Below are 26020 nucleotides of genomic sequence, written 5' to 3'. Positions count from 1 at the left end.
TTCTAAATATTTTAAAAAAGTATTAATTTATTTCTACTTTGCTGGAACAAATTCCTCCATTTTCTTTAGATTTCTTTCTACACTTTATAGCACTTCTACAATCATATCTAAAAATGGTGGTTTCAGTGTACATCCAGTGTTTACCCTGGATCTTACTCTTTTGCCTCAAGTTTTTCAACATTTATAAAATAATAAAATTAGAATGATGCTTGACTTTCCCTTTCAGCCTGTTACCTAGATTCCTATTTTGTGCAAGAAAAATTCTATTTCAGGGGACATCTAGTGGTTCAGTGGATTGAGAACCAGGCCTAGAGATGGGATGTCCTGGGTTCAAATTATGTGACCCTGGGCAACTCACTTAACTCCACATTGGCTATGCCCTTACCACTCTTCTGCCTTAGAACCATTGACTCTAAAAAGGAAAGGTTTAAAGATTGTTTCATCACAAAATATTTTTAATTAATATTGATAACTTTAATGGATTACTGAAAGTGTGGACCAATTATACTTTTTGAATAATAACAGGTAATGCTTTGGGCAACAGTGGAGATAAATTTAAACAATTTTACTTAATAGGACAACATACAGGCTAGCCTTGATTCATGTCACCCTCCACTCTCCTCTTCCTCCTTTCCCAAGGGTCAGACCTGACTCAGGCTGGCAACCTATCTATTCAGGTTCAATGTTGGCCTGAAATGAGGCACTAATAGGGCATCTAGTATTTTAAAAAAAAGGTTTACTTACTTTGAACATAGAGAGGATATCCAATAAGAACATGGTAGCATTGGACTCTAGTAGACAGAGCCTCCCTCATTTCCATGTGGAAACTCTTCTGGTCAGCAGAGCAAGATCTAGTGACTTTTAGGGTCTTGGGACTTCCATCTAGTGCAAAGGGTGTTGAGACCTTTTAAGAGAAGCTTCTTTAGGGTCTTGGATAAAAGCAACTAGAAGGATAAGGAAATGGATCTAAAGTGAGGAAAACCTGAGCTCAAATCCAGCTTTTCCTTATTTTTTGGTCACAGGAACAGTCCTTCTCCTGACGATGACTGTTCATCATACCTGGAATGTTCTCCTTTACTTCTAGCTTGGAGGTTCTCTGACTTCCTATGAGATTCAGCTAAATCCCAACTTCAGCAGGAGACCTTTTCTGGTCTTAGCTTCTCCCTATTCCCCTACGGTCCCAGTGCCTCCTCAGTGAGTTCCAGTAGATCTTCTATAGACACAGTTGTTTGCATGTGGTCTTCCCCTTTATAAGGGGAGCTTCTTGAGACAAGAGACCTTGTTTTGGTATTTTTTTTGTATTTCTATTTGTTTAGGTGCCTAAAAATACTTTTTTGCTTCATTGCCTGATTTAGGCTACTCTAACGTTTCAGGTTTAGAACTGGAATGAAATGAGCCATTTCTAGAACATGTAAGAGTTTAGCTTTTACAGGGGAAGGCTATTCAAGGATAAAACACTGATTCACGTGGGTACAGCTTCCCTGCCTGGGTATTGCCCATTCTGGTCCACTAGCTTGAGTGCAGAGCTTTTTAGACTCCTCTTTTTCTGTCTTTTAAAAAATTGGCCAATAAGAAACAAAATCAGTGGTGTTAGCCATAATTCCCTGAGTCAAATCATGTATATATGTATATATGTATATATGTATGTATGTATATATGTTGTATTTAATATAATTACTAGACTAGAAGGTAAGAGTTACAGTTTACTTAGATTTTAAAAAAATGTTTGATAAAGTTACTTCTGCTCTCTTGAGGGAAAGAGAGGAAGATATGGATTAAATGATATCATCGTTAGGGAGACCTGAACTGATTAATAATAATAATTATAGCCAGCATTTTGGTAACACTTTTAGGTGAGTGAAGAGCTTCATATGGTATCTCTTTTGGCTGAATGTCTGGATGTAAAGGATCGTTTTTAAATGGTTCTACAAGTGGAAAGGAGAGTCTCTAATGGATTGGTTGAAGGTTCTATTCTTGGTCCTATGATGTTGAATGAATGAATCATGACAGATGACAGAAATGAATGATTTATTAAGCACCTTCTGTATGTCAGGTGCTTTGATAAGTACTGAGTATACAAATATAAAGACAAGATAATCCATGCTCTCAGAGAGAGAGCATATAAAAATAAACAGCACACATCAATAGGGAATGGTGGCCAGGGAAATTTTTTTGGTTTGAGAAGTCAGGGTTTGGTAAATGGAACAATAAATCAGTAAACTACTATGCCCTTTATAGAAGATCTAGACTATTTAATGTTTATATAAAGTTTTAAGGTTTGCAAAGCACTTTACATAGAACATCTCATTTGCAAATCAGATACTTCTTAAGGAAAAGTAACCTAGCCTTCAAAGATAGGGAATTAGGAAAAGCTAAAGGGTCCTTTCACAGGGTAGTAGTTATTAATGCAATTATTATATAGTCTCACTCGAAACTCTGAACAAGCAATTTTGTAAGTGACTCTTTTTGGTGAAGCTTTTAGCTCATTTGGTGCCATTAAGTACCTCACTCAACTCTTTCCACTTTCTTTTGACCATGATAGTGTGTGGGGAAGTATGCCTAGGAAAAGTTGGGGATGACATTTTGTCATTATGGCTCTTTTTATTGGGAAGTCCACTTGCCTCTTAAAATATATTTCAATTTCCACCTCCATCACATCACACCCCTGCACTTCACTCCAATATAATGCAGTAAAAATGTCTAAGTGATGTTTTATTAACAAATCAACATTTAGAAATACCAATATCTGGGCATACTCATGTTTTCAATTCAGTTGAAGGGTAAAATAATCAAATTTCTCAATGTTTAAAATCAACTGCTGGGAAATATTCATTATTCCAACATTTATTCCTCAAAATAAAAAAGCTGATAGTGTTGAGTATTTTGATTGGTTTATGCTGTCTAGTTCTATTACCCTTTGATACAGCGTCTATTATAGATTGCCTCTATGCATGACTTGCTCTGATATAATTCATGAGTGATACTAAACGTGGCTCTTTGAGACCTCTAGCATTCATCACCATCAGAGCTGTGTGCAGGCCCCTGTAACTGCCCTTTGAGAAGTTACACACAGAACTGTCGCTTTTTCCCTAAAGGCATTCTTTATGATATAAGGCAGGAAGACAACACCCACTTGCACACTCATAATTTACCTGTCATTAATAATGAAAAATGATTCATGTGAACAGGCTAGAGTTTGGAACTCAAATTTGTTGCCTAGTCAAGCTATCAGTTTTGATGAAATAATGCCACTCACTAGCTTTGTCAAAGATGGGAGCCTTGTGTCAGAATGACATGGCAATTTGGTATTTGGTACATTCATCTAACAGGACTTCAGAACTCCCAGACATCTTTAATGTTCAACCAGTGCCAATGCTGCCATGCTCCCTACCCTCTGGTTATCTTCCTCATCTGTTTCCTGGCACAATCTTGAACTCTTACCTTAGAATACTGGCCCATGATAAATTACCTTTTGCCTTATTGGTCCCAGAACTAGGTCCTCATCTCACTTCTTTTTAATCCACACATCATGCTAGTGCTTGTGCACCTGGCCTTTCCCCCTTCCAGCTCCCTTTTTACTCTTTGTTTCCCCCATTAGATGATAATCTCCTTGAGGACAGAAATGCTTTTGCTTATTTACATAGCCTACACCAGCAAAGTATTTTGTTTATCTATCTATCAAATCAAAAAATTCAGATAGATGGATATCCCATATTTTCTCACTTTCTTTTAATTTGAAACGCAAGTAAAAGAGGATTTTACCTTTCAATAATTATCTCAGGAAGGGAAACAGAGGGAGAAGTAGTAAAACTAGATCATTAAAGTGCTTTTCAAATCTGAAGGCAAATGATTATATAAGAATCACTTCCAAATTGTGGTATATGTTGGTGATGGAATACTATTGTGCTGAAAGGAATAATGACCTGGAGGAACTCCATGTGAACTAGAACGACCTCCAGGAAGTGATGCAGAGTGAGAGGAGCAGAACCAGGAAAACATTGTACACAGAGACTGATACACTGTGGTACAATCGAATGTGATGGACTTCTCCATTAGTGGCAATGCAGTGACCCAGGACAATTCTGAGGGATTTATGAGAAAGAACACTATCCACATTCAGAGTTAAAACTCCTATGGGAGTAGGAACATTGAAGAAAAACAACTGCTTAATCACACGGGTCGATGTGGATATGATTGGGGTGTAGACTCTAAATGATTACCCTAGTGCAAATATTAATAATATGGAAATTGGTCTTGATCAGTGACATATGTTAAACCCAGTGGAATTGTGTGTCAGATATGGGAGGGAAAGGACATGAATCGTGTAACCACGGGAAAATATTCTAAATTAATTAATTAAATAAAAAATTTCAAAAGTAAAAAAAAAAAGAATCTGATCCACAAACACTCGGTTATGGCCATGGTCACTCACTCCTGCTACATATTTTACTTTTGGTCAGTAGGGGACAGCTGGTGGAACATGTCCACTCAAGGCTTAAAACCCAACTCTACATTTGCTCCAAAATCAAGGCTCAGATACTGCTTTCCTAATCAATCCCTTTCTCTCATTTCAACATTTTTATATTTAAATTAACAGAATAAATAGCATGGGGTATTCACAATTTCTAGGTGATAAATCTTATTGGAAAGAGATTAGGAATTTACTTGAACTGATACTAAGGCTGCAACCCAAGAGTCTAGGTTCCCAAGAGTACATGCACCACTCATAGTTTCTTACAGAAAAATCCATAAAGTAATTCTATCTGTATTAGTTCTATCCTTTTCAAGAGGTAGGATAATATAAAATAAAAAGATTATATTAGCTCTAATTTACAACTTACATGATGAAACAAGCCTAGTGGTAAAAGGATTAATTTGGAAGTCAAGTAAACTGCAAACACAATATAAGTCAAAAAGGCAGGATAAAAAAGAGGCATGATGAATCAGCTAAGAAAATGAACATGACCCTAAGCTGAATGAAGAGAAAAATAATAGTAAAAATAACTAATATATCTTTGACATAGATATTTTATGATTTATAAAGCACTTTACCAATATTGTTTCATTTTATCCTGACCTCAAAAAACCCCTGGGAGGTAGGTGCTATTATGATTCCCATTTTACAGACAAGAAAGAGAGCTGAGACAGACAGAAGTTAAGTGACCAGCCCAGGTTCACAGGAATAACAAGTATCTGAGGGAAGATTTGAACTCAGGTTTAAACTACATTTAGAAAGGACATGGCTAAGCTGGAAAACATGCAGAAAGAGGGTTTGAGAATGAAGGACTTTGAGTCCATGCCATATGAGAATTGTGTTAAGGAACTCTGTGTGTCAGGTCAGGAGAAAAGAAAGCTCAGGGGGAAAATAACAATTATGTTCAAGTAAATGAAATGCTATTGTGTAGAAAAGGGACGGGATTTGTTCTGCATGATCCCAGAAGACAAAGCTAGTTGCAATCAGTAGAAGTTGTCAAGAAGCAAACAGAGGTTTGATATAAAAAGAAAATTTCTAAAAATTAGAGCTATCTACATGTGGAATGTCTGTCTCACAACAAAGTCAACTCGATAAACATTTATTAAACATCTACTAGATGCCAAACATTGTGTAAAGTTCTGGAAATACAGAGAAAGGCAAAAATAGTTTGCTTTTTCAGAGAGTTCATAATCTAGAAAAGGAGACCACACAAAACAACTATAAATATATAAGATGGATATAGACTAAATTAGAGATAATCAACAGAGAAAGGACACTAGAATTAAGGACAGGAAAAAGCCTTTTTGAAAAAGGAGGAATTCACCTGTTAAATCTATGGAGAAGGGAATAATTTGTGACAAACAAGGTGGAAAACATTATGAGTTATAAAATGAATAATTTTGATCATATTAAAAGGGTTTTTAGAAACAAAAACAAAGCAACCTAAATTAGAGGGGGCAAAACATACTGAGAAAAAAATTTACAGTACATATTTCTGATAAAGGTTTCATTTCTCAAGTATATAGAAAACTAAGTGAAATTTATAAGAATACAAGTCATTCTCCAATTGACAAATGGTTATGAATAGGTAATTTTCAGATTAAGAAATCAAAGCACTTTATATTCATATGAAAAAACATTCTAAATCACTTGGTTAGAGAAATAAAAATTAAAACAACTCTGAGGTACTAACTCATATTTATCAGATTAGCTAATAAGTCAGTAAAGAAAAGTGACAAATGGAGGGGATGTGGCAAATCTCATCATTCTGCAGGGCAATTTAAACCAAACCCAAAGGGCTATAAAATTGTGCATAATCTTCAATCCAGTAATACCACTACTGGGTCTGTATTCCAAAGAGAATTTTTTTTTAAATTAAAAAGATCTATTTGTACAATAATATTTATAGTTGCTCTTTTTGTGGTGGCAAAAAAATGGAAGTTGAGGAGATGTTCATCAACTGGGGAATGGCTGAACAAATTATGGTATATGATGATGATGGAATACTATTACACTATAAGAAATGATGAGCAGCAAGATTTAAAAAAAAAAAAAACTTGCAAAGACCTACATGAACTGATGCAGAGTAAAGTAAGCAGAACCAGGAGAACATTGTACACAGTAACAACAGCATCAGATCATCGATGATCAACTGTGAAAGAGTTAGCTATTCTCAGCAACACAATGATTAAAGACAATTCTGAGGGACTTAGGGCAAAAAATGTTATCCATCTCCAGAGAAAGAACTGATGGAGTCAGAATGCAGATTGGATCATACTATTTTTTTTTTACTTTATCTGTGTGTGTTTTCATATTGGAGTTTTGGTTCTCTCACAACATGACCAATATAGAAATGTTTTGCATGATCACACATATCTAACTCAGATCAAATTGCTTACTGTCTCGGAGGAGGGAGGGAAAGGAAAGAGGGAAACAATTTAAGTCTTATAATTTTACAAAACATGTTTAAAATTATTATTACATGAAATTGGGAAAATAAATTATTTTTTAAAGGGAAGAATTTAGCTGAAATAAGAAGAAAGCCAGAGAAGCTAAGAGGCAGAGATGAGAAGGGAGAAGATTACAAGTAGGGGTGGGAGGGATAATCAGTGAAACCACAAGATGTTGAGAGATGGAGTGTCTTGTGGCTAGTGTCACTGAAGCAGTTTATGTGAAGGTGAGTGGAGTATAAGTGGATTTCCATCACTGGAGGGAAATTCTGGACATGTATTTTCAGGGTTTTTTTTTTTAATTTGATTTTGATTTGATTTGATTTGATTCAAAATCAAATTTTGAATTTGATATTACAATCCCTTTCTAGCTCCAAAAATCTATGATTCTATGAAGTGATATTTTCTAGGTCATGTAACTTATTATTGACAAAACCATAACAAGAAAAATCAGTTTATCTGACCAATGTTACAGGCTGAATCTCAGTCTGTATGGTTTAGGTGGAAAGCTTCCTAAAACCAATGGACTGAAAGGTTTTGTACCATCCTCCTAGAACCCAAAATCTCCAGGTGAAGACTGACTTTCACAGTTTAGGGTCCCCACAGGGTAACTGACCTTTTACATGGAGGTTCTAAGGATAATCCTGTGGAGTGGAGTTTCTCTGCCATTGCTCCTGAATCCCCATCAGTGTTTTCACTATTACCAATCAACCAGTTGACTTCACTAGCTTTTAGAAAAGGAATTTATTTAAATGGTATAGCAAAAACAATAGGTCTAAAACATTCACCTCAAGTTTGGGGCACACTCCTTTTGCACATATAACATGAGTGGACTTAAACTTAAAGAATAATAGTAGTGAGGCATAGTTGTGGGGAACATGTGTGGTGAAGGGACACTTTCCATCTCTGGCCCTTTAATTAGTTCTCTTTTTTTGGAGTCCTTACCAAGTTCTCCTTAGATGTTGCTTCATGCTCTGTTGGATCCCTGCTTCTGTTAAGTTCCTAGTGGGAACTTTTTTTTTTTTGAGCATCTGCACTTACTCAAACTGATGCCATCCTTGGATGGTCATTCTGTATTCATCTGAATTTCTTTCCACTGCAGTTGGCTACCATCATGACTATTGTTGATGGGATCTCTGATGCGACCTCTGGATCTTTTGAATTCATAATTTCTCTGCCTGAACATGTCTACCTTACAATACTGATTTGCCTAAGATGAGAGAATAACAAATACCAGAAAGAAACAGAGACACACACATTCACAACCAACATGGACAGGTTGGAGAACAGTCAATCATTTCCCTGCCCATCTCTCAAGCTTCTCAAAGTAGTCCTGCCTCCCAGTAGCTAGACAGGAAAGAGAGTGACATATATACCCACTCAATTCTGACTCAGAAATTTGATTTATCAGTTCTAGCTCCACAGTCCATTAGAAGACCACATTGTCACACAGAACTAGTCCCTCAATCACATTTGGCCTAGAAACTGGATCTCCTTCAGTTTTCACAAGATCACTTGGACTGAAACCAGTTTCAAACTCCCCCCAAACCTCTAGAGGTTATTTAGCCCATGAATGCTTTAGATATTTTTATATTTATATATTTTACATATTTTAATATATGTTATAGATATCTTATATTTAGATATTTTCTTCAATAATAGAATATAAGACCCTCCATTATTTTTCCATTTATATCATCTCTTTTCCTTCTTAGGGAAGGAAGGTGATAAACATCTGTGTATTATCCCTGTCAACCAAATTTTCCCTATTCATTATTTATTCTTAAAACAATTTATTTTTTCAATTACATGTAGAAACAATTTTCACTTCCCTTCCATCCCTCCCCACTCCCTAAGAAGGTAAGTAACATAATATTAATTGTATGTATATTATCATATAATACAAAATTCCCTATTCATATTGTGAAACAAGATATATATTGCTCATGCCAGAGAAAAATTCATTGAGGAAATAAGGTGAAGAATGATATATTTCTATCCGTATTTGGACTCTGCTCCTTCGAAGGTGGTGAATATCCTTTTTCTTGATGAGACCCTTGGAGTTGCTCTGGATCCTTGCCTTGTTGATAATAGTAAGTGATTTGTAGTTGACCATCATACATTTTTGTTGTTACTATGAACAGTGTTCTCTTGGTTCTGCTCATTTCACTTTGCATCACTTCACATAATTCTTTCCACGTTTGCTTGCTTTTTTTGGTGTGTGATTGTCTTGTTTGTCATTTCTTATGTTACAATAGTATTCCATTGCAATCATATATTGCACCTCGTTCAACCATTCCCCAACTGATGGATCTCCCTTCAGTTTCCAGTTCTTTGCCATCACAAAAAACTGCTTTAAATATGTTAGTATACACAGTTTCTTTTCTTTTATCGCCTTAGGAAATAATGCTAATAGTGGTATTTCTGGGTCAAAAGGTAGACACAGATTCATAACTCTGAGTATAATTCCAGATTTCTCTCCAAAATGGTGGAAGGATTGTGCCAACTCTTACCTCCTCCATATAATGGGAATCAGAAGACCTAGATTTGGCCCCATATTTGATAAACACTTTCGATAAGTCACTTTATCTCTTAGTATGTTTTCCTCATCTGTCAAATGGAGGTAATATGTCTACCTCCTACCAATGGATAGTATCATAGATCTAGAGTTGGAAGAGGTCTTAGATGTCATCAGAGGCAATCCTAATCCAACCATTTTCATTTTACAGTGGAGGATACTGAGGACTATGGAAATAAAGTCACATGGGTCTTAAAGGTCAAAGATAGAGTGTAAAATTGGATCTGACTCCAGAACAAATGTTCTTCCTCTCTTAAGGATAACTGTGAAGAAAGTAATTAGCTAATTCTTTACATTTTTGTGTAGTCATTTCGTTTCTGATTGACTCTATGATATTGTTTGGGGTTTTCTTGGTAAAGATATTGTGCATTTTACAGATGAGGAAACTAAGGTAAACAGGTTAAACAACTTGTCTAGTCATGAAACTAGTAAGTGTCTGAGGCTAGATTTGAACTCAGGTCTTCTTGATTCCAGGTCCAGTACTCTATTCTTTGTGCCACCTAGCTGCCATATAAGTCTATTATTATATTATGATTATGACCCTAGCATTAACCTTCTTTAGACCTGGCTGATGTGTTGGTTTTTTTCTGTTAAATCCATTTCCTCTTAAAAAAAATCTTTGTTACAAAGGATGGCTTACTTGTTACAGGAAAGAGGAATATGCTTGAAAATGGCATATTAAAACAAGTTTCCAATGTGAGTCTTTTAAAAAGCATTTAAAAAAAGAAGGTATTTGTGTAATTCACCTTGTGAGGAGGCTTGTAAGGACAACATGATACAATCTAGGTGAAAATGTACATTATAACATGCTATCCAAATATCAGATAATTCTTGCCATTAATGATTAAATAAGCATATTGGCTTTACCATTCAATATATTCTCCTTCATTGTCCTATAATTGTTTGTTGTGTATTAGTCTTATCTCTCCACATAGATTGTAAACTTAATGAAGGCAGGGGCTATGCCGCAGCCTTTTACACTTACTGCTGTACCCACCCTCACCCTCTAATTTCCTCTCCAGCATTTAAACCAATGTGGGCTCTAACTGGCTATTCAATAAAGATTTACCAAATTGGATTTCCTCTAGAGTAATCTGGTTGACAAAGATTTTCTGGTATCTAAGAGATAGAGGCAGAGAAGCTATTCTCACCTTCATAGGAGAATTAATCATGCCTCAGCATAGCATTTCCTAAGGTCATATTATTTAGATTGCAGAATCTACTAGAAAACCCCCTTTTTCCCCCTAGATCCTTGGCTCCTTCCTGGACTCAGCCCCGTTTCTGAGCTATTTGATCTAGCCCAGGTATGGTGTGGCAGTTAGTTTTACTCTTCCCAGAATACTGGCTTCCAACTCTTTTTGGGTTCAAGGGCACGAGAAGATGGTTTAGTCTCATACTTTCTTATACTGGCCTTCCTCTTCCTGGTCATTCCCCACTTCTCAGATATGTAAGTCCCCATGATACAATTCCTAGATACCATTTAGATATGGCAATATTATGGGAGACTTTATCTTGTACTTTCCCTTTAAGGAATATCATTTATTTTTAACTAATCCACTTTATAAAATATAAGCATTTCTATATTACAATAGCAACTTTAAAAATCAATAAGAAAACCAATTTTCAATGAATATTCAACATCAGATTAAAAATAACAAAAACCAAAACCCTTCGTCCAAAAGGGCAGAATATAATAAAAAAAAAATTGATCTGATAAAAGAGCTGCTGTGTAGAATGAATCTTTTCCTATGAATTCCACTAAATAGTGATTCATAAAAACAGGCACTAATGAATTGTTGTTAAAGTTAAAGTTCTATGCAGACAATAAATTGTAGATATGGCAGCAAGATTTCCATTACAAGTATATTTATAATTGAACTCCATGCTTGCAAAAAAAGAGCCATAGAAACTCAATAGCCTTATTTGGTTGCAGAATGCTTAAAAGCTTGGAAAGCTCCCAAAAAGTCTAACACTTTCTCTCTTTGCTAAAGCTTGTGGACTCTCTAGGCATCCCAGCTGCAGCTTTTAAGATATGTGTCCTTCACCTGGAGCTGCATGGCAGTAAGTCAGAGACTTGCACACACAGAGATATTATGCCTCGGAGCTAAGGAATAATTGAGAATTCTGGGGTCCTGTTCCTGGCTATTCTATTTTTTGTTTGGGTCCATGACCACATCACCTGATTTCTCAATAACTTCCATTTTCTCAGTGGAGAAGGCAGTCTGCATTTTTCACCACTTCACATTTTGCATCCCCATAGATTTAATACTGCCTAATAAACCTCTCATTTTCATTTTTTCTACACATTCCATTTAAGTGATATCTCTGCACATCATGCATATTACACAGACATCTGCAAACAGGAGCACCTGGAGAACCTCATCATCCATAGGGATTCCATCTGATTTTCTCATTATAGTGGCAAACATTTTAGGTGAGCAAATTATCTCTCTGTTTTATACCTCACTAATATTTGTGGTCAGAGGGGCTCTGAACAGGAGAGTTTCTGTTGTTTTGTCTCTCAAGGTCTCTTCAGGTTAGAAGAGATGCCATTTGATGTTCTAGAAAAGATCGCTGTAACAATAAGAAAACAAAATTACAGGTATAAAGATCAGTAAAAAGGAGAGAAAATTAACCTTCTTTGCAAATGGCAGAGTGATGTTCTTGGAATACCCAAGAAATTCACTAAAGAAACAGATGATTAACAACTAGCAGAACACAAAATCATTAGAATTTGTATAGAATTAAGAAAAAAATCTTTCTGTTTCTGAGAACCAAGGTGGCAGAGTAAGGCAGGAATATTCTAAGTTCTCCCAAACCTACCTCAAAACAACCACAAATTGCCTTGAAACAAATTCTGGAGTAGAAGAACCAACAGAGTGCAACAGTGTTCTGGCCCATTAGAACATAGAAAAACAGCAAGACAGACTCATCTTACTAGGTTAAGAGGGGAGAACAACCCAATACAGGCAGCATCTGAGGGAAATGGTTATGGAGGGAGTAGAACCTAGCTCAATCCCACAGAGGTTATCTGAGTAAAATAGGTGTGAGCCTTCCCCCAGCAAGCCAGCCAGGATACCCTCATGAAAGCCACATCACAGAGCTAAAAGGCATTCCAGCTGTCCCTGTCAAACACACCACAGGACCCAAGGGCGCCCAGTAGGACCCATAGATAGCCAGGCCTCCTCTAAACACTGAAGTAGATCCCCAAACAAGCTTGGGATAGCACTCTGTTCATCCCAGGAATAGAGCTAAAGTTTAAAATAATGTCATGAAATAGGCTGCATCAAATCTATAAGAATAAAAGTCATTTCCCCAATTGATAAATGGTCAAAGGATATAAACAGTCAATTTTCAGAAGAAGAAATCAAAGTTATTTAAAGTCATATGGAAAAATGCTCCAAATCAGTATTGATTAGAGAAATGCAAATTAAACAACTGAGAAACCTCCTTATAACTGATTGACTGTGAAAGAAAAGAAAAATGATGAAAATTGGATGAGATGTAGGAAAATTGGGTCATTAATGCAGCACAGTTGGAGTCATGTAATGATCCAACCATTTTGAAGAGCAATTTGGAACCAGACCCATAGGGCTACACAACTGTGCAAACCCTTTGATCTAGCAATTCTACTACTATATATGTATCTCATAGAGATTTTTAAAGGGAGGAAAGGACTTCTTTGTACAAAAATATTTATAACAACTCTTTTTGTTGTGGCAAAGAATTGGAAATTGAGTATCCTTCAACTGGAGAATGGCTGAACAAATTGTGGTATATTATGGTGATGGAATACTACTATGTAAGAAATGAGGAGAGGATTTTAGAAAAACCTGGAAAGATCTATAGGAACTGATGCAGAGTGAAGTAGGCAGAACAAGGAGAACATTGTATAGGGCAACAGTAATTATGTACAATGAACAACTGTCAATGACTTAGCTATTCTCAACAATGATTCAAGATAATCCCAAAGGATTTATGATGGAAAATGCAATCCACCTGAGGAAAAGAAATGATAGAGTCTGAATACAACTAAAGCAGACCACTCCTCACTTTATTTTCTTCATGTTCTTATATGTCTTCTAAAAAATGACAAATAGGGATAGATAGAGTTTTCTATGATAGCAGATGTTTTAACTAATAGCAAATTATTTACAGTAAGGGGTTTGGGGAAGGACAATGAGAACGTGGAGCTCAAAATGTTAGAAGAGAAACACCAAAAATCATTTTTATATGGGAGAAAAATAAGATATTAATGAAGAGGGAAAAGAAAAAATAAGAGGAAAAGAAAAACCAGGAGAAACTAGAAATTTATTCAAAATATTTTTAAGGTTCATAAATTATCTAGCTATTTACCTGCCAAGATGTACTCAAAATTTATATGAATACAACTAATCTTTATAGAAATAAAATAGCAAGTAATTGGAAAGAAATAATAGTTTGTAGATGGCTCATATGAATATAGTAAAAATTATAATACTATCTGAAATAATGTACAAATTTACATGTATTCTAATCAAATTATGAACAAGATGCCTTATAAAACTAAATAAAATTCATTTGGAGGAATAAAAGACCTAGAAAATTAAGGAAAATAATAATGAGAAATAAGGGGCATAGCAATACCTATATTCAACTATATTATACTATATTCAAAGCAGTAGTTATCAAAACAGTTTGATACTGATGAAAACCTTAAAAAATACACAAGTGGAAAACAAGATGAGTGAGAAATAGAGGCTAAAAATAATAAAAGTGTTTGATAAACTCAAGAACATAATTTTTTTGGTTAGGGCTTCCTTTTTGATAAAAATTGCCACAAAATCTGCAAAGCCATTTAGCAGAAATTAGGTTGAGGCAAATCTTATACCTTATAACAATAAGTTTTAAATGAACATATAGTCAGAATATGCAAGGTCATATCATATTTTTTTTTTTTTGTAGGACTAAATACAGGTTGGGTAGAATTCTTGACCAAGTCAATGATAGATAGCATGAAGGAAAAAAAAAGGCAATTTTAACTAACTTCAAATCTAAAAAAGAATTTTTTCATGAATAAAATAAATGGAGAGACAATAAGAGAATCTCTCAATTGGGAGAAAAAAATGTTTGCATCAAAAAGCACTAATGAAAATCCGATATCCAAATTACATAGGGAATCAATATAGACTATAATTTCAAGAGCCACTTCTTAGTAGATAAATAATTTTAAAATAAGCAAATAGTTTTCAAAATAAATTACAAGCCACAAAATAACATTTTCCAATTACTAATAGGAAGAGAAAGGCAAATTAAACAACTTGGAAGTTTCATTTCAAAATGTGAGAAATGGCAAGGATTACCAAAAATGGGAATAGTCTCTATTTGAGGGGTATGAGAAGACAGGTACACTAATATGCTCTCTCTCTCTCTCTCTCTCTCTCTCTCTCTCTCTCTCTCTCTCTCTCCCTGCTTTAATATTCTCTTGATGGAACTATTGTAGAAATTTATTTGGAATTATCTAAGAAAAGTGATTAAACTGCTCATTTTCTTTCACTCTATTGGGGATATATACCTCTAGTGAAAGAAACAAAAGTCAGACACATAAAAAATATTCACAACACTTTGTGTGTGTGTGTGTGTGTGTGTGTGTGTGTGTGTGTGTGTGTGTGTGTGTGTGATATCAGGAGTTGAAAACAACATGGGTACCCATCAGCTGAGGAATGAACCAGGTATAATCTTGGAATCAATTATTATTGCACAGGAGGTAATAGAAAATAATAGGAATTAAAAAAAAAACAGAACGATTTCCATGAACCACTACAGAGTGAAATAAATTAACCCCCTGATCCCCAAATATACAAAATCACTATCACAACATTAATGAAAAACTGCACTTTGAGTAATTAAGAAACCCAAGAAGACTTTTAAGAAGGAATAATGAAATATGGCAGCGATGCAGGGAGCTACTAGGGCAGAATATTGTATACAATGTCATGTGTGGTGATTTTGCTGGGTGTTTGGGAAGAATTTTTTTTTTCTTTGCTGTGAGGGAGGATTCATTCTGGAGGTGGAAGGAAAGGTTTCTCCATCCACAAATGACTGTTATATAAAGCAAAAATACAGCAATAATATATCCTAATAAAAGGGGGAGGGAAGAGATGGAGAGTCTTCAATTAAAATTATAGAATGTGGAATGTAATGTCTAAGATTTAAACTAAACTTCACTGGGGAGGAGCTGAAAAACTTCCCAAAAGGAGCATGACCAGAAACATGTTAGCTCACAAAAGTGGAAATAATACATGGACCTAAAAGATTTTGCTCTTATTCTTTCTTGTTTGGTAGGAGAGTGTATTCTCTTCCTAATGAACAAAGAGCTTGTCTCAAGCCTTTCTCCTCTTTCTACTACATGTGTGGTAGGTCCTACTGGACCAAGAAAAGGTCCTCTCTCTCTCTCTCTCTGTCTCTCTCTCTCTCTGTCTCTCTCTTTTTTTTGCTCTAATATTCTCTTGATGGAACTATTGTAGAAATTTATTTGGAATTATCTAAGAAAAGTGATTAAACTGTTATTAAACAGTTAAACAGATTAGCAATACATTGCCATCTCCCTTTCTGGACTACTTATACGCATCCTATTTGGGACTCACTATTTTCATGATTGGAATTATTTTTGATGACTTTATATTTCTATGTAAAATGACTATAGATTTTCCCTTTTAATGAATAAGCTTGTTACTCCAACATTCCCATGAATCTTTGATCTCATCAATGTGAAATATATACTCCAGTACTCCAATTGTGAGGTTACAATCCATCTTTGCTGGTTGTACTACATACCTCTTTTACTCCAATAAGTCATGCAGTACAGAAGGTATATCTAATTGATAACATACCCATCTAACCTAGATGTTGAATGGATATTAGTGGGACACATATGAGACATCCAGTGGTCATCCCTGAACTTATTTTTTCCTATACAAACATTTCTCTGATCCTTTATTATTAGAGGTAGTTAGGTATTGTAAGATTAAAATTAATATCCAAATACCTCCAAGAATATATTTTATAGATTTATTAATAATCACTCGAAGTAGAGGAATGTAAAAGCAGTGAGTAAAGGGAGATTTTATCCTGACCATGGTCTGGGGAGAGGAGAAGAGAACGGAGTTACAGAAACTTTTATCTACAAAACATAAGGATGCAAAGTGAAGATGAAAGAGGAATGCTGGAAAATGTAGTTCAAGGGGTACAAAATTCTAATTATACGGCATTAAATTAGGTATTAGGCTATTAAAGGTAGTTAGGTATCTCAGTGGCTAGAGCACCAGACCTGCAGTCAGAAGGACCAGAGTCTTGGACACCTACTAGCTGTGCGAACAAGTTATTTGATCTCTGGATGAGTTCTATGTGTTGTCTGTCTATCTGCTAGAAGATGGGCATTATTTATTTGTTTTTTTTTCCCATTTAGATAGGCTAAACTTTATTTTAGTGACTAAGGATATCATCTAAGAGGTTCCCTAATATTCTGGGACTTGATAGCATGACACTATCCACAGATAAGAGAATGTGGAAAACATGATATAGAGATTCCATCTTTAACTTGAATTCTCTAGTAGACATGCTCTCTGACAATGGTTTTTTGGTAATTATGGATTTCTCCATTTTATGCCTTATGATATCAATGACAAGAGGGTCAGTGAACAAAATCACCTTCGTTTTTTTCTCTCTTTCAAAAGAATCTTGTATGACAGACATATGCATTGGAAACACCTTGTAGAAAGAAAACCCTTAAGGAGATGTTGTACTCTACTGAGTCCATGATTAGAGGCAACAAACAAACAAAGAGATCTCATATCTCATAGCAACTGCGTGACTAATGACACTGCGGAGCATCATTTACAAAAACAACGTATCTATTCTTCTATGTTCATCAAGGATGCTTTTGAGGCACGTATAAGCTATAATAAAAATTGTATAGAGGCTAGGAAATGAAACACAGGTTACTAGTTATTAATATTCCTATTTGCCATTTTCAATAAGGATTAAAATGTTCCCACAGCCCTAGCATATATCCCCCTCAAGAATAAATCCCTCAGGATACCCCATATTATATTCCCTTGAGGGTAGATGTCCATTGTATATATTTAGTTGCTTTTCCTATCTCTGTCTTCACCGAAATTACTGCTTCTTAATAGAGCACACCCAGGACTGATATTTAACTACCCATTTTAAATGTCTTCTTCCATGACAACAGGGAACACCTTTGGCAGACATGAAAGCCTACTTTATAAAACCATTATTTGAATAGGCTCATTAAAACATGAATACACAGAGCAGTATTTGAATCCCCTCCTCAAAATATAATAAATCCTATCAAGTTATTATAGGGTATAGAAAATTATTCTGTATTTCAAAGGGCTAAAAATATATGAACATTGTGAACAGTTTATCAAAATGCTAAATCTTTAGGGTTGTAGATGGAAAGATGGAAATGGGAAATACAGGTCTTCTTTCTTGGGAACAAATAAGGCTATAATAAGTGCCTAATGGACAAAGTGTTACCGTTGGTCTCAAATGAGCTAGAGTTGTATTCTTGGTTAAGTCATAACCATTAAAGGGCATTATGGTTATCTACAAAGAAGAGGAAATAGGAATTATTTAGTTTAATAAATGTAAAATAGACTACCATATAGCTACGTATAGTATCTTATAATTACAAATACAACTATATTAGGTTATCACATTTTGCCTTCAAACTGCTCTTTATTTTCATTTTGTGGATTTAGGAATTGAAGCTCAAAGCGGTAACATTTTAGCAACATAGCTATAAAGTAACCAAATTTAAACTTAAACGGAATTCTTGACCAGTGTAAAAATTAAATATACAATGCTTAAAATTATATTTTAAGAGATTTATTAATGAGCATTAGAAATAAAGAAATAAAAAGGTAACAAAATAAAAAACCACATGCCCATGGCTAATCAGCCAGGTCAAAATCTCCGCTTACCACCACAGTTGCTGACAGGAAATAAAGAGGCCAGACCAGGCATACCCACCGAATTTATTCTTCTCTCTACAGGAAGTATATAATGACAGGAAGTCAGTGGGCTCCTGGGAAATGCAGTTTATAGGGTAACAGATTTCCAATTACACACCAGAAATATGATATTGTCCTAGAAAGTAAAGGAACAAGACAGTCCAATAGTACATTGGGAGAGCAGTGCCTTTAGAGATCAAGAGATCCAAATTCAAATCTAGTTAGTCTTTTTCTCTCTTTGTGACTTGTAGCAAGTCACTTCATCAATGCCTTCCTCAATTTCCTCCTCTGCAAAAATGTGATTAGTACCTTCCTCTCAGGGTTATTGAGAGGATAAAATAAGAAGGGAAGGAAGAAAGGAGAAAAGAAAAAAAAGGTGAAAAAGTAAAGGAACTTTTAAGGTAGAACTCTTCACCTAGAGTCTGTAGACTTTTTAAAAATATATTTTAGTAACAGAATTAGAATACAATTTACTTAGCTTCTTTTCTAATCCTATTCATTTATTTTCTGCATTTTAAGAGCATTATTTGAGATGTCTATAGATTTCAATGTGACACACCAAAAAAAAAAGGGGGGGGTTAAGAACTTTATTTTAGAAGAATTAGGGAGATTTGAATGCTAATAACAATAATACCTGGGTAGAAACTGTGTAGCTGCCGCTGGGATAGGAGCTGGATCTGGCTCTGAGGGAGAATTGTAGCAATGGCAGATGAGATTAGCAAAGCACAGACTGCCCAGCCTGGCGGAGACACCATCTTCGGGAAGATAATTCACAAGGAAATCCCAGCCAAAATAATTTTTGAGGATGACCAGTGTCTTGCTTTCCATGACGTTTGCCCACAAGCCCCAACTCATTTCCTGGTGATACCTAAGAGACCTGTTACCCAGATATCTGTAGCAGAAGATGATGATGAAAATCTTGGACACTTAATGATTGTTGGGAAGACATGTGCAGCTGACTTGGGACTGAAGAAAGGATACCAGATAGTGATTAATAAAGGTCCTGATGGGGGGCAATCTGTCTATCAGATCCATCTGCATATCCTTGTTGGACGTCAAATGAAATGACCTCCTGGATAAATTGTTGGAATGTGGGCAGCAGGACAGGTTTATAACATATGTTAAGCTTGAAGTTAATACTTGAAGTTTTCTGTTAAATAAGAAATTGGGAAATCATTTCAAAAGGTACATGATAAAAGATCAGTTTTCCATGCAAAAACAAACAAACAAAAACAAAAACCAATAATACCTGTCATTTAGTTCTTTATTGTTTGTATGTCTTTGAGAAAGTCACTTTTTTTTCTCTTTCAGTTTTGTATCACTAAAATGACAGGATTTTCATGAAAATTGGGTCAATTTCCACTTTAAATCTATATTTTGCATGTTTTATTTCATTTAGGTCTCTAGACAACCCTATAAAGTAGATATTACAAGGAACATTTCCCTCATTTTGCATTTCAAGAAACCAAAGTATTGAAGAGTTAAATGACTAACTCCGAGTCACACAGTTAAGAGTCAAAGAGAAGATTTGGCACCCCTGTCTTCCAGATTATAATTATAGAAATCTATTCATTAGCATGAATTGGAGATAATGGGATTATGGAAAGAATAACAGATATGAAGTCAGGACCTAGATTTGAATTGCCATTTTTCCTCTTCCTAGCTGTGTGAACTTAGAGGCAAAGCATAACCTCTTGGGGTCTCAAATTTTCTTAGCTGTAAAATAAAAGGGAAGGATATGACTGGGTGATTATTAAGGAAGGCCATCCCAACTATCATTCCCCAATATTTTAGAGGCCATTGTTCTATCTAGTATCACTTTTTCTTGTATAAATACAATCTACTTTCTACAGGGTGTGTGACTTATGATTATGGCAATGTGATGGCAACAGCATCTTCTTTTCAAATCTTTCTCTTTTTTGGTGGTTGTTGCTGTTACTGTGGAGATTTATGACTTTGTGTTTCTTTCTTGTACAGGCTACCACATGGTGCCCAACTCTGGCTTTGATTTTAAAGGCAGTAATTAAGCCCTTGAAAGTTAGGATGCCAAATGCTGTTGTACAGTACCATTGGTAGACTGTAAATCTTTATCCTTTCCTCCCTTGGGGCTCTTTCCCAGAAGCTGTCAAAGGCAGCTCCATGTTTATGTGAGAGTCTCTTGACGCTTTACACTCATTGAGAAGAAATTAAGTCAAAGAGCATTCAGTGAAAATGACAGGGTAATTAAATGAGCTGTGCTGTGTCCCTCAATTTAAAGGCTCAAAACACAGTAGAATGAGGGCTATGGGCCCCCTCCCTCAGCTCCCCACATTCATTGGTTTGGGCCACTGAGTGTTTTGTGAATTTGTCCTTTTGGACTCAAAGATCAAATCTTGGGGCACTTCCCATGTTTCAAATTCTAGTCCCCTTGTCCACTGAGTTTAAATACACATGGATCCAGAGGCTCTTGTGCCATGCCAACAAGTGAGCACTCATTAATTATGTGCTCATTGGATGAAGAGAACTATATTCGGTGCTCAGGAATACATATTAGGTCTTGGAAAGACTTCTTCACTTGCCCTCCTGACTTTGCCTCCAATTTGAAGCTAGGAAGAGACCTCCTATGATTTACAATTAAGGTCATTCCAGAGTTTAGGAAGAAACCTCCAGTATCAGAAAGCAAGAAAGGTTTGTGCTGGAAGATGCCCATAGAGAAAAGGGTAAGAAACTAGAGGAATCATTTTCAGGACCAAAATTAGTGGCCAGAGAGACAGAGGCTGAGCTAGAAGAGCCTGAGGTGGAAAACAATGTTAGGACGAGAAAAAGAAATCAGTAATTGGATCAAGCAGTGTCCAACACAGGGGTTTTGCAGTGTGACCCACAAGTCAGACAATATGTTACAAATAAAGTGTTTCATGGAGAATGTAAACATTTATTTACTTCCCTCTGTTTCCTGCAGACAGTGTCTTTGCCCAGCCTAGATTGACCCCATCTCTCAGGTGCCTCCTCTAAATAAGTTGCATCTGGACAGCATTTACCATTTCTGCAATCTGCATTACTTTCCATGGAAACAGCTCTCTCTCTAAGTAGAGAGCAGACAGGTCTCAGAGGTGTTCACAGTCTAGTAATGGGTACAATACCTTAAATAATGCCAATGGGGATATGTGGAGATAAATATGATCATTGAAAGAGTGGAGTTAGGGAAAGAGATGAGTCAGGTTGTGCTGGAGGCAAAAGTTTAGAATTAATTGAGGAATACTTAAATGGGAAATGGCTTTAAAGACCAAAGAGGAGAACAGACCCATATACTAGGTCATCCAATCAATCTCAATCATATCTGGTAGATCTAATTCCTTGGTGGCACTGTGGATAGAAGAATCAGATAGTCTCAGAAGTTCCAAATAGGAGATTATTTGGGTATAGCAATCACTCCTCCAAATTGGGCACCACCTCCTTCAGGGTGCATGAGACCATATTAAACTTTGTTCACTATTTCTTGAAAAAAAAAATAAACCTGAGTTCTAATCTGGCCTCAGACTCTCATTCATTATCATGATCCCAGGCAAATCACACTCTGCTTCAGTTTCCTCATCTGTCCAGAGTTGCCCAGCTAAGAATTGTCTGAGGTCAGATATGAACTCAGGTCTTGCTGACTCCATGCCAAGAATTCTATCTGCTGAACCAACTAGCTTTCTCACTGGCTCTATTAGCTCTTTCAGAAGGATCTGCATGTTGGACTGGCTAGCTGCAAGGTTCAGTATGGGATCCCCTCCCAGACCCCTGGAGTGCTCACCATTCTAACATTCTGAAGCTCACAGGTTGTAGTCATCTCTAAATTCTGTCATTTAAAAGCAAGAAACAGTCAACAATCATGGTTCTCTTGACTTTATACCAGCTCCAGCAGGGAGAGAGAGAGGTCCTGAAGTTCTTCATCTATCCAGTGACCAATGTAGCTTATTCTCCTGCTTAAATGCCAGTAAGACAAGAAAATGGTAGAGTTCTGACTATTATAATGGCAGGCAAAATGGCTATTACAAACCTCCTCCTGCCTCAACATCTCCCTCATCCTCTACCATTCCAGTTCTTTTTTTTTCTCCTCTAGCAGACACCCTCATCTATTTCTCTGTTAAGCAAATTGTGAAGCCTCTCATCTCCCCTACTTCCATACCTCAATATCTCTCTACATCTTCACCCATCCTCTCCTTTTTCCAATCTAAAGTTACTTGTATCCTTGACTCCCTTTCTTTTATCTCTTGGGATTGTGCCTTATTAGCCATTCCCTTTCTCTCATCTTCACTCTCACCCTCTCTACCCAGTCCACATCTGTCAAGATCTTCTTAAGACATCTTCATTTGATCCTGACAATCTTTCAAGTTATAGTCCAAACACTTTTTTCCTTTCTGCTCCTAAATTCCTAATAAGAAGAATTAGCTACATTTACTGCTGCTATATCTTTACCACCTGGTATCTCCTCAAACCCTTGCAGTCAGGCATCTGACTGTACCAGTCTGAAACCTTTGAGAGAACCTCAAAGATTGCCAATGATTTATTATAAGTCCTCATTGTTCTTGACCTCTCTTCAGCTTATGTACTGTTAGCCAGCCCTTCTTCCTGAACACTCTCTGCCCTTATTTTACTTGATATTATTCTTTCTTTGTTCTTCTGCATTTACCAGTTTAACATGACTTTAGACATGCCAACAGCCATATCAAAGGAGCTTTGGAGGACCCATGTAGTCTATCTAATTGGCAGTCTTTGAGAGAAACACTTTACTCAGCATAGGTAACCTCTGGAATACCATACCATGTTCCTTTCTGGGTAGCACATTTCAGGAAGGATTTTAACAAAGTGGAAGACAGAATTGTAAGGAAACTTGAGACCATTCAGCGAATACAAGGATCAGTTGAAATAACTAGGGATCCCCCCCCCCCGCCCGAAATAAAAATATTTCATGGGATATAATTGTTTTGTGGACAGAAAATTGGGCAGAACTGAGTAAAGCAAAGGATTGCATGAAGATAGACTTAGGTTCAACATAAGAAAAAAATTCCTGATAAAGAGAGCTGTCACAAAAAGGGCTGCTGTGGGAGGTAACGAATTCTCTTTCACTGGAGGTATTCAAGTAGAGGCTGGAAGGTACTTGTCAAGGATGTTGAGGAAGGGGTTCTTCTTCAGACATAGGTTAGATTAGGTCACTTTTGGCAACTTTCTTTCAATTCTGAGACTTTGTGATTCTGCCAATCCCTTCAGGGAGCTATAGACAGATAATAACTCATCTCTCCTTTTATCCACAAGTGTTCTTCATTCTATAGCATTTTCCTCAAATCACAGAATTTGGAACTTGTCCTCAGGGTCATCTTGTTCAATCCATACATTCAAGGAATATCCCTTATAACATATCTAACAAGTGGTCTTTTATCCATTGGAATTCCAAGATCTTTGGAGTTCTCCACTGGAGACTATGATTTAATTGAATAAAGGAAACTCTGGGGAGGAAACTCTACTAATTTGAATCAGTAACATCTCTATACCTTAGAATTTTAAAGGGTTTTCTAGAACACTGAAAAGGTAAATGATCCTTTCTAGTGTCAAACAACCAGAAGGTCAGAGACAGGATCTACCCCAAGATTTTCCTGGTTCCTAGACCAATTTTCTATATGTTGGATATATATACACATATGTATAATATAAAAAAAAACTTACTTCCTCTTCTGAATGCTAGAGTAGAACAATAAAGGCCCTCTTAATGTGTCAATAAAGTGAATACAATCATTTAAAATAAGATTTATGCAGCTGGCAGTTGAAGCCTTTTGCTATTTGCCAATGTAGTTTTATGTAACAACTGAACTTTGAAAGAATTTCATAATTCATTTAAAACTTAATTTTGTGCATTCATTATTAGCTGAGAAGTGTGCAACTATGATAAAATAGCTTGCTAACAGCAGTTACCCAGGGATTACACAAACTGTATTGTATTATGCAGTTGTTCTTTTGCATATTTCAGTTACTCGAGGGGGAAATATTATAATTTGTAATTTCCATATTGCCAGATTATTGTACACTCTCCAATGATTACTCCTTCTATTTGTTTGGAATCTGTCAATTTCTGCACAATTTAATAAGACAATTTGACTTCCCAAACATCAGAAGAATCTCTGAGGGCTGCATTTCAATTGAAAATTGGAGCGACTATAGTTATTTCTCAGGAATACAAGCTCAGCATTACCATTTGTTAAACCATTTTCTCACTACTTTTCCATTCCTTTTCCCTGAAGCTGAGCTGTTTGATTTCATCTTGTTAGAGTAAAATTTTCAGGAAATGCTTAAATATCACCTTGCCATAAAAAGGTGATTATTAGAGGTTTGTTATATACTTGAACTAATGTGATACTTCTTCCAAAACCTTAAAATATTTCCAGAAAACATACTATACAAACCTAATAAATAGAATATTATTAAGCTAAAGAAATTGCATGTGGCCCACAGGGTTTGCGTCAGTTTCTCCCGTATTTACTAATACTCTACTCTTACACCCCCACCTAGCAGTATATTTCTTTTTCTCTTGATCCCAATATCCCAATATCATTATACTGGTTTCATAACAGTCTCTTTCACTTTGCTTTGCCTGATCGCTTTATGCTTCTAATAGATTCTGCAGCTGACACTCAGGCAATATCAGTTAATAAATCTGTTTGCTAAATTCTGTCTAATTAAACAAGTGCCTCCTGTGGATCCAAAAATATACTCTGTGTCAAAATATTCCATTATGCAATATTCTTGTTTATTGATTCTCTTTCCCCTTTCACTTCTATCACTGAGTTTAAATTTCTGGCTTGATGATATGGGTCAATATGGTAGAAAGACAAATGCAATGCTGGTGGAGTTGTGAATTGATGCAACCATTCTGGAGGGCAATTTGGAACTGTGCCCAAAGGGTGCTAAAAGACTGTCTGCCCTTTGATCCAGTCATAGCACTGCTGGGCTTGTACCCCAAAGAGATAATAAGTAAAAAGACTTGTACAAGAATATTCATAGCTGCACTCTTTGTGGTGGGCAAAAATTGGAAAATGAGTGGATGCCATTCAGTTGGGGAATGGCTGAACAAATTGTGGTATATGTTGGTGATGGAATACTATTGTGCGCAAAGGAATAATAAAGTGGAAGAATTCCATGGAGACTGGAACAACCTCCAGGAAGTGATGCAGAGTGAGAGGAGCAGAACCAGGAAAACATTGTACACAGAGACTGATACACTGTAGTACAATTGAATGTAGCATAGTTTTCTACTAGCAGCAATGCAATGATCCAGGACAATTCTGAGGGACTTATGAGAAAGAACGTTATCCATATTCAGAGGAAGAACTGTGGGAGTAGAAACACAGAAAAAAAATAACTGCTTGATCACATAGGTTAATGGGGATATGATTGGGGATGTAGCCTCTAAACAATCACCCTAGTACAAATATTAATAATATAGAAATAAATCTTGATCAATGACACATGTAAAACCCAGTGGCGGGGG

The 26020-nt window shown here is 36.0% G+C and overlaps 1 protein-coding gene and 1 long non-coding RNA gene across 2 annotated transcripts in view; both read left to right on the top strand.

Annotated features, from left to right (window-relative positions):
• The window catches only part of LOC107650111 (uncharacterized), a 135975-nt gene that overhangs the window by 4116 nt on the left and 105839 nt on the right, over positions 1-26020 (top strand). The gene's annotated exons all lie outside the window — the stretch shown is intronic.
• Positions 19028-19608, top strand: LOC100010367 (adenosine 5'-monophosphoramidase HINT1-like). Its single transcript, XM_056799430.1, has one exon. The coding sequence runs from the start codon at positions 19222-19224 to the stop codon at positions 19585-19587; it is 366 nt and encodes a 121-aa protein (XP_056655408.1). The 5' UTR covers positions 19028-19221; the 3' UTR covers positions 19588-19608.

This window comes from Monodelphis domestica, chromosome 5 (genome assembly GCF_027887165.1).
Source record: "Monodelphis domestica isolate mMonDom1 chromosome 5, mMonDom1.pri, whole genome shotgun sequence".
Taxonomy (NCBI): domain Eukaryota; kingdom Metazoa; phylum Chordata; class Mammalia; order Didelphimorphia; family Didelphidae; genus Monodelphis; species Monodelphis domestica.
The sequence above is the reverse complement of the archived record's forward strand: the minus strand, read 5'-3'. Positions and strand labels throughout refer to the sequence as shown.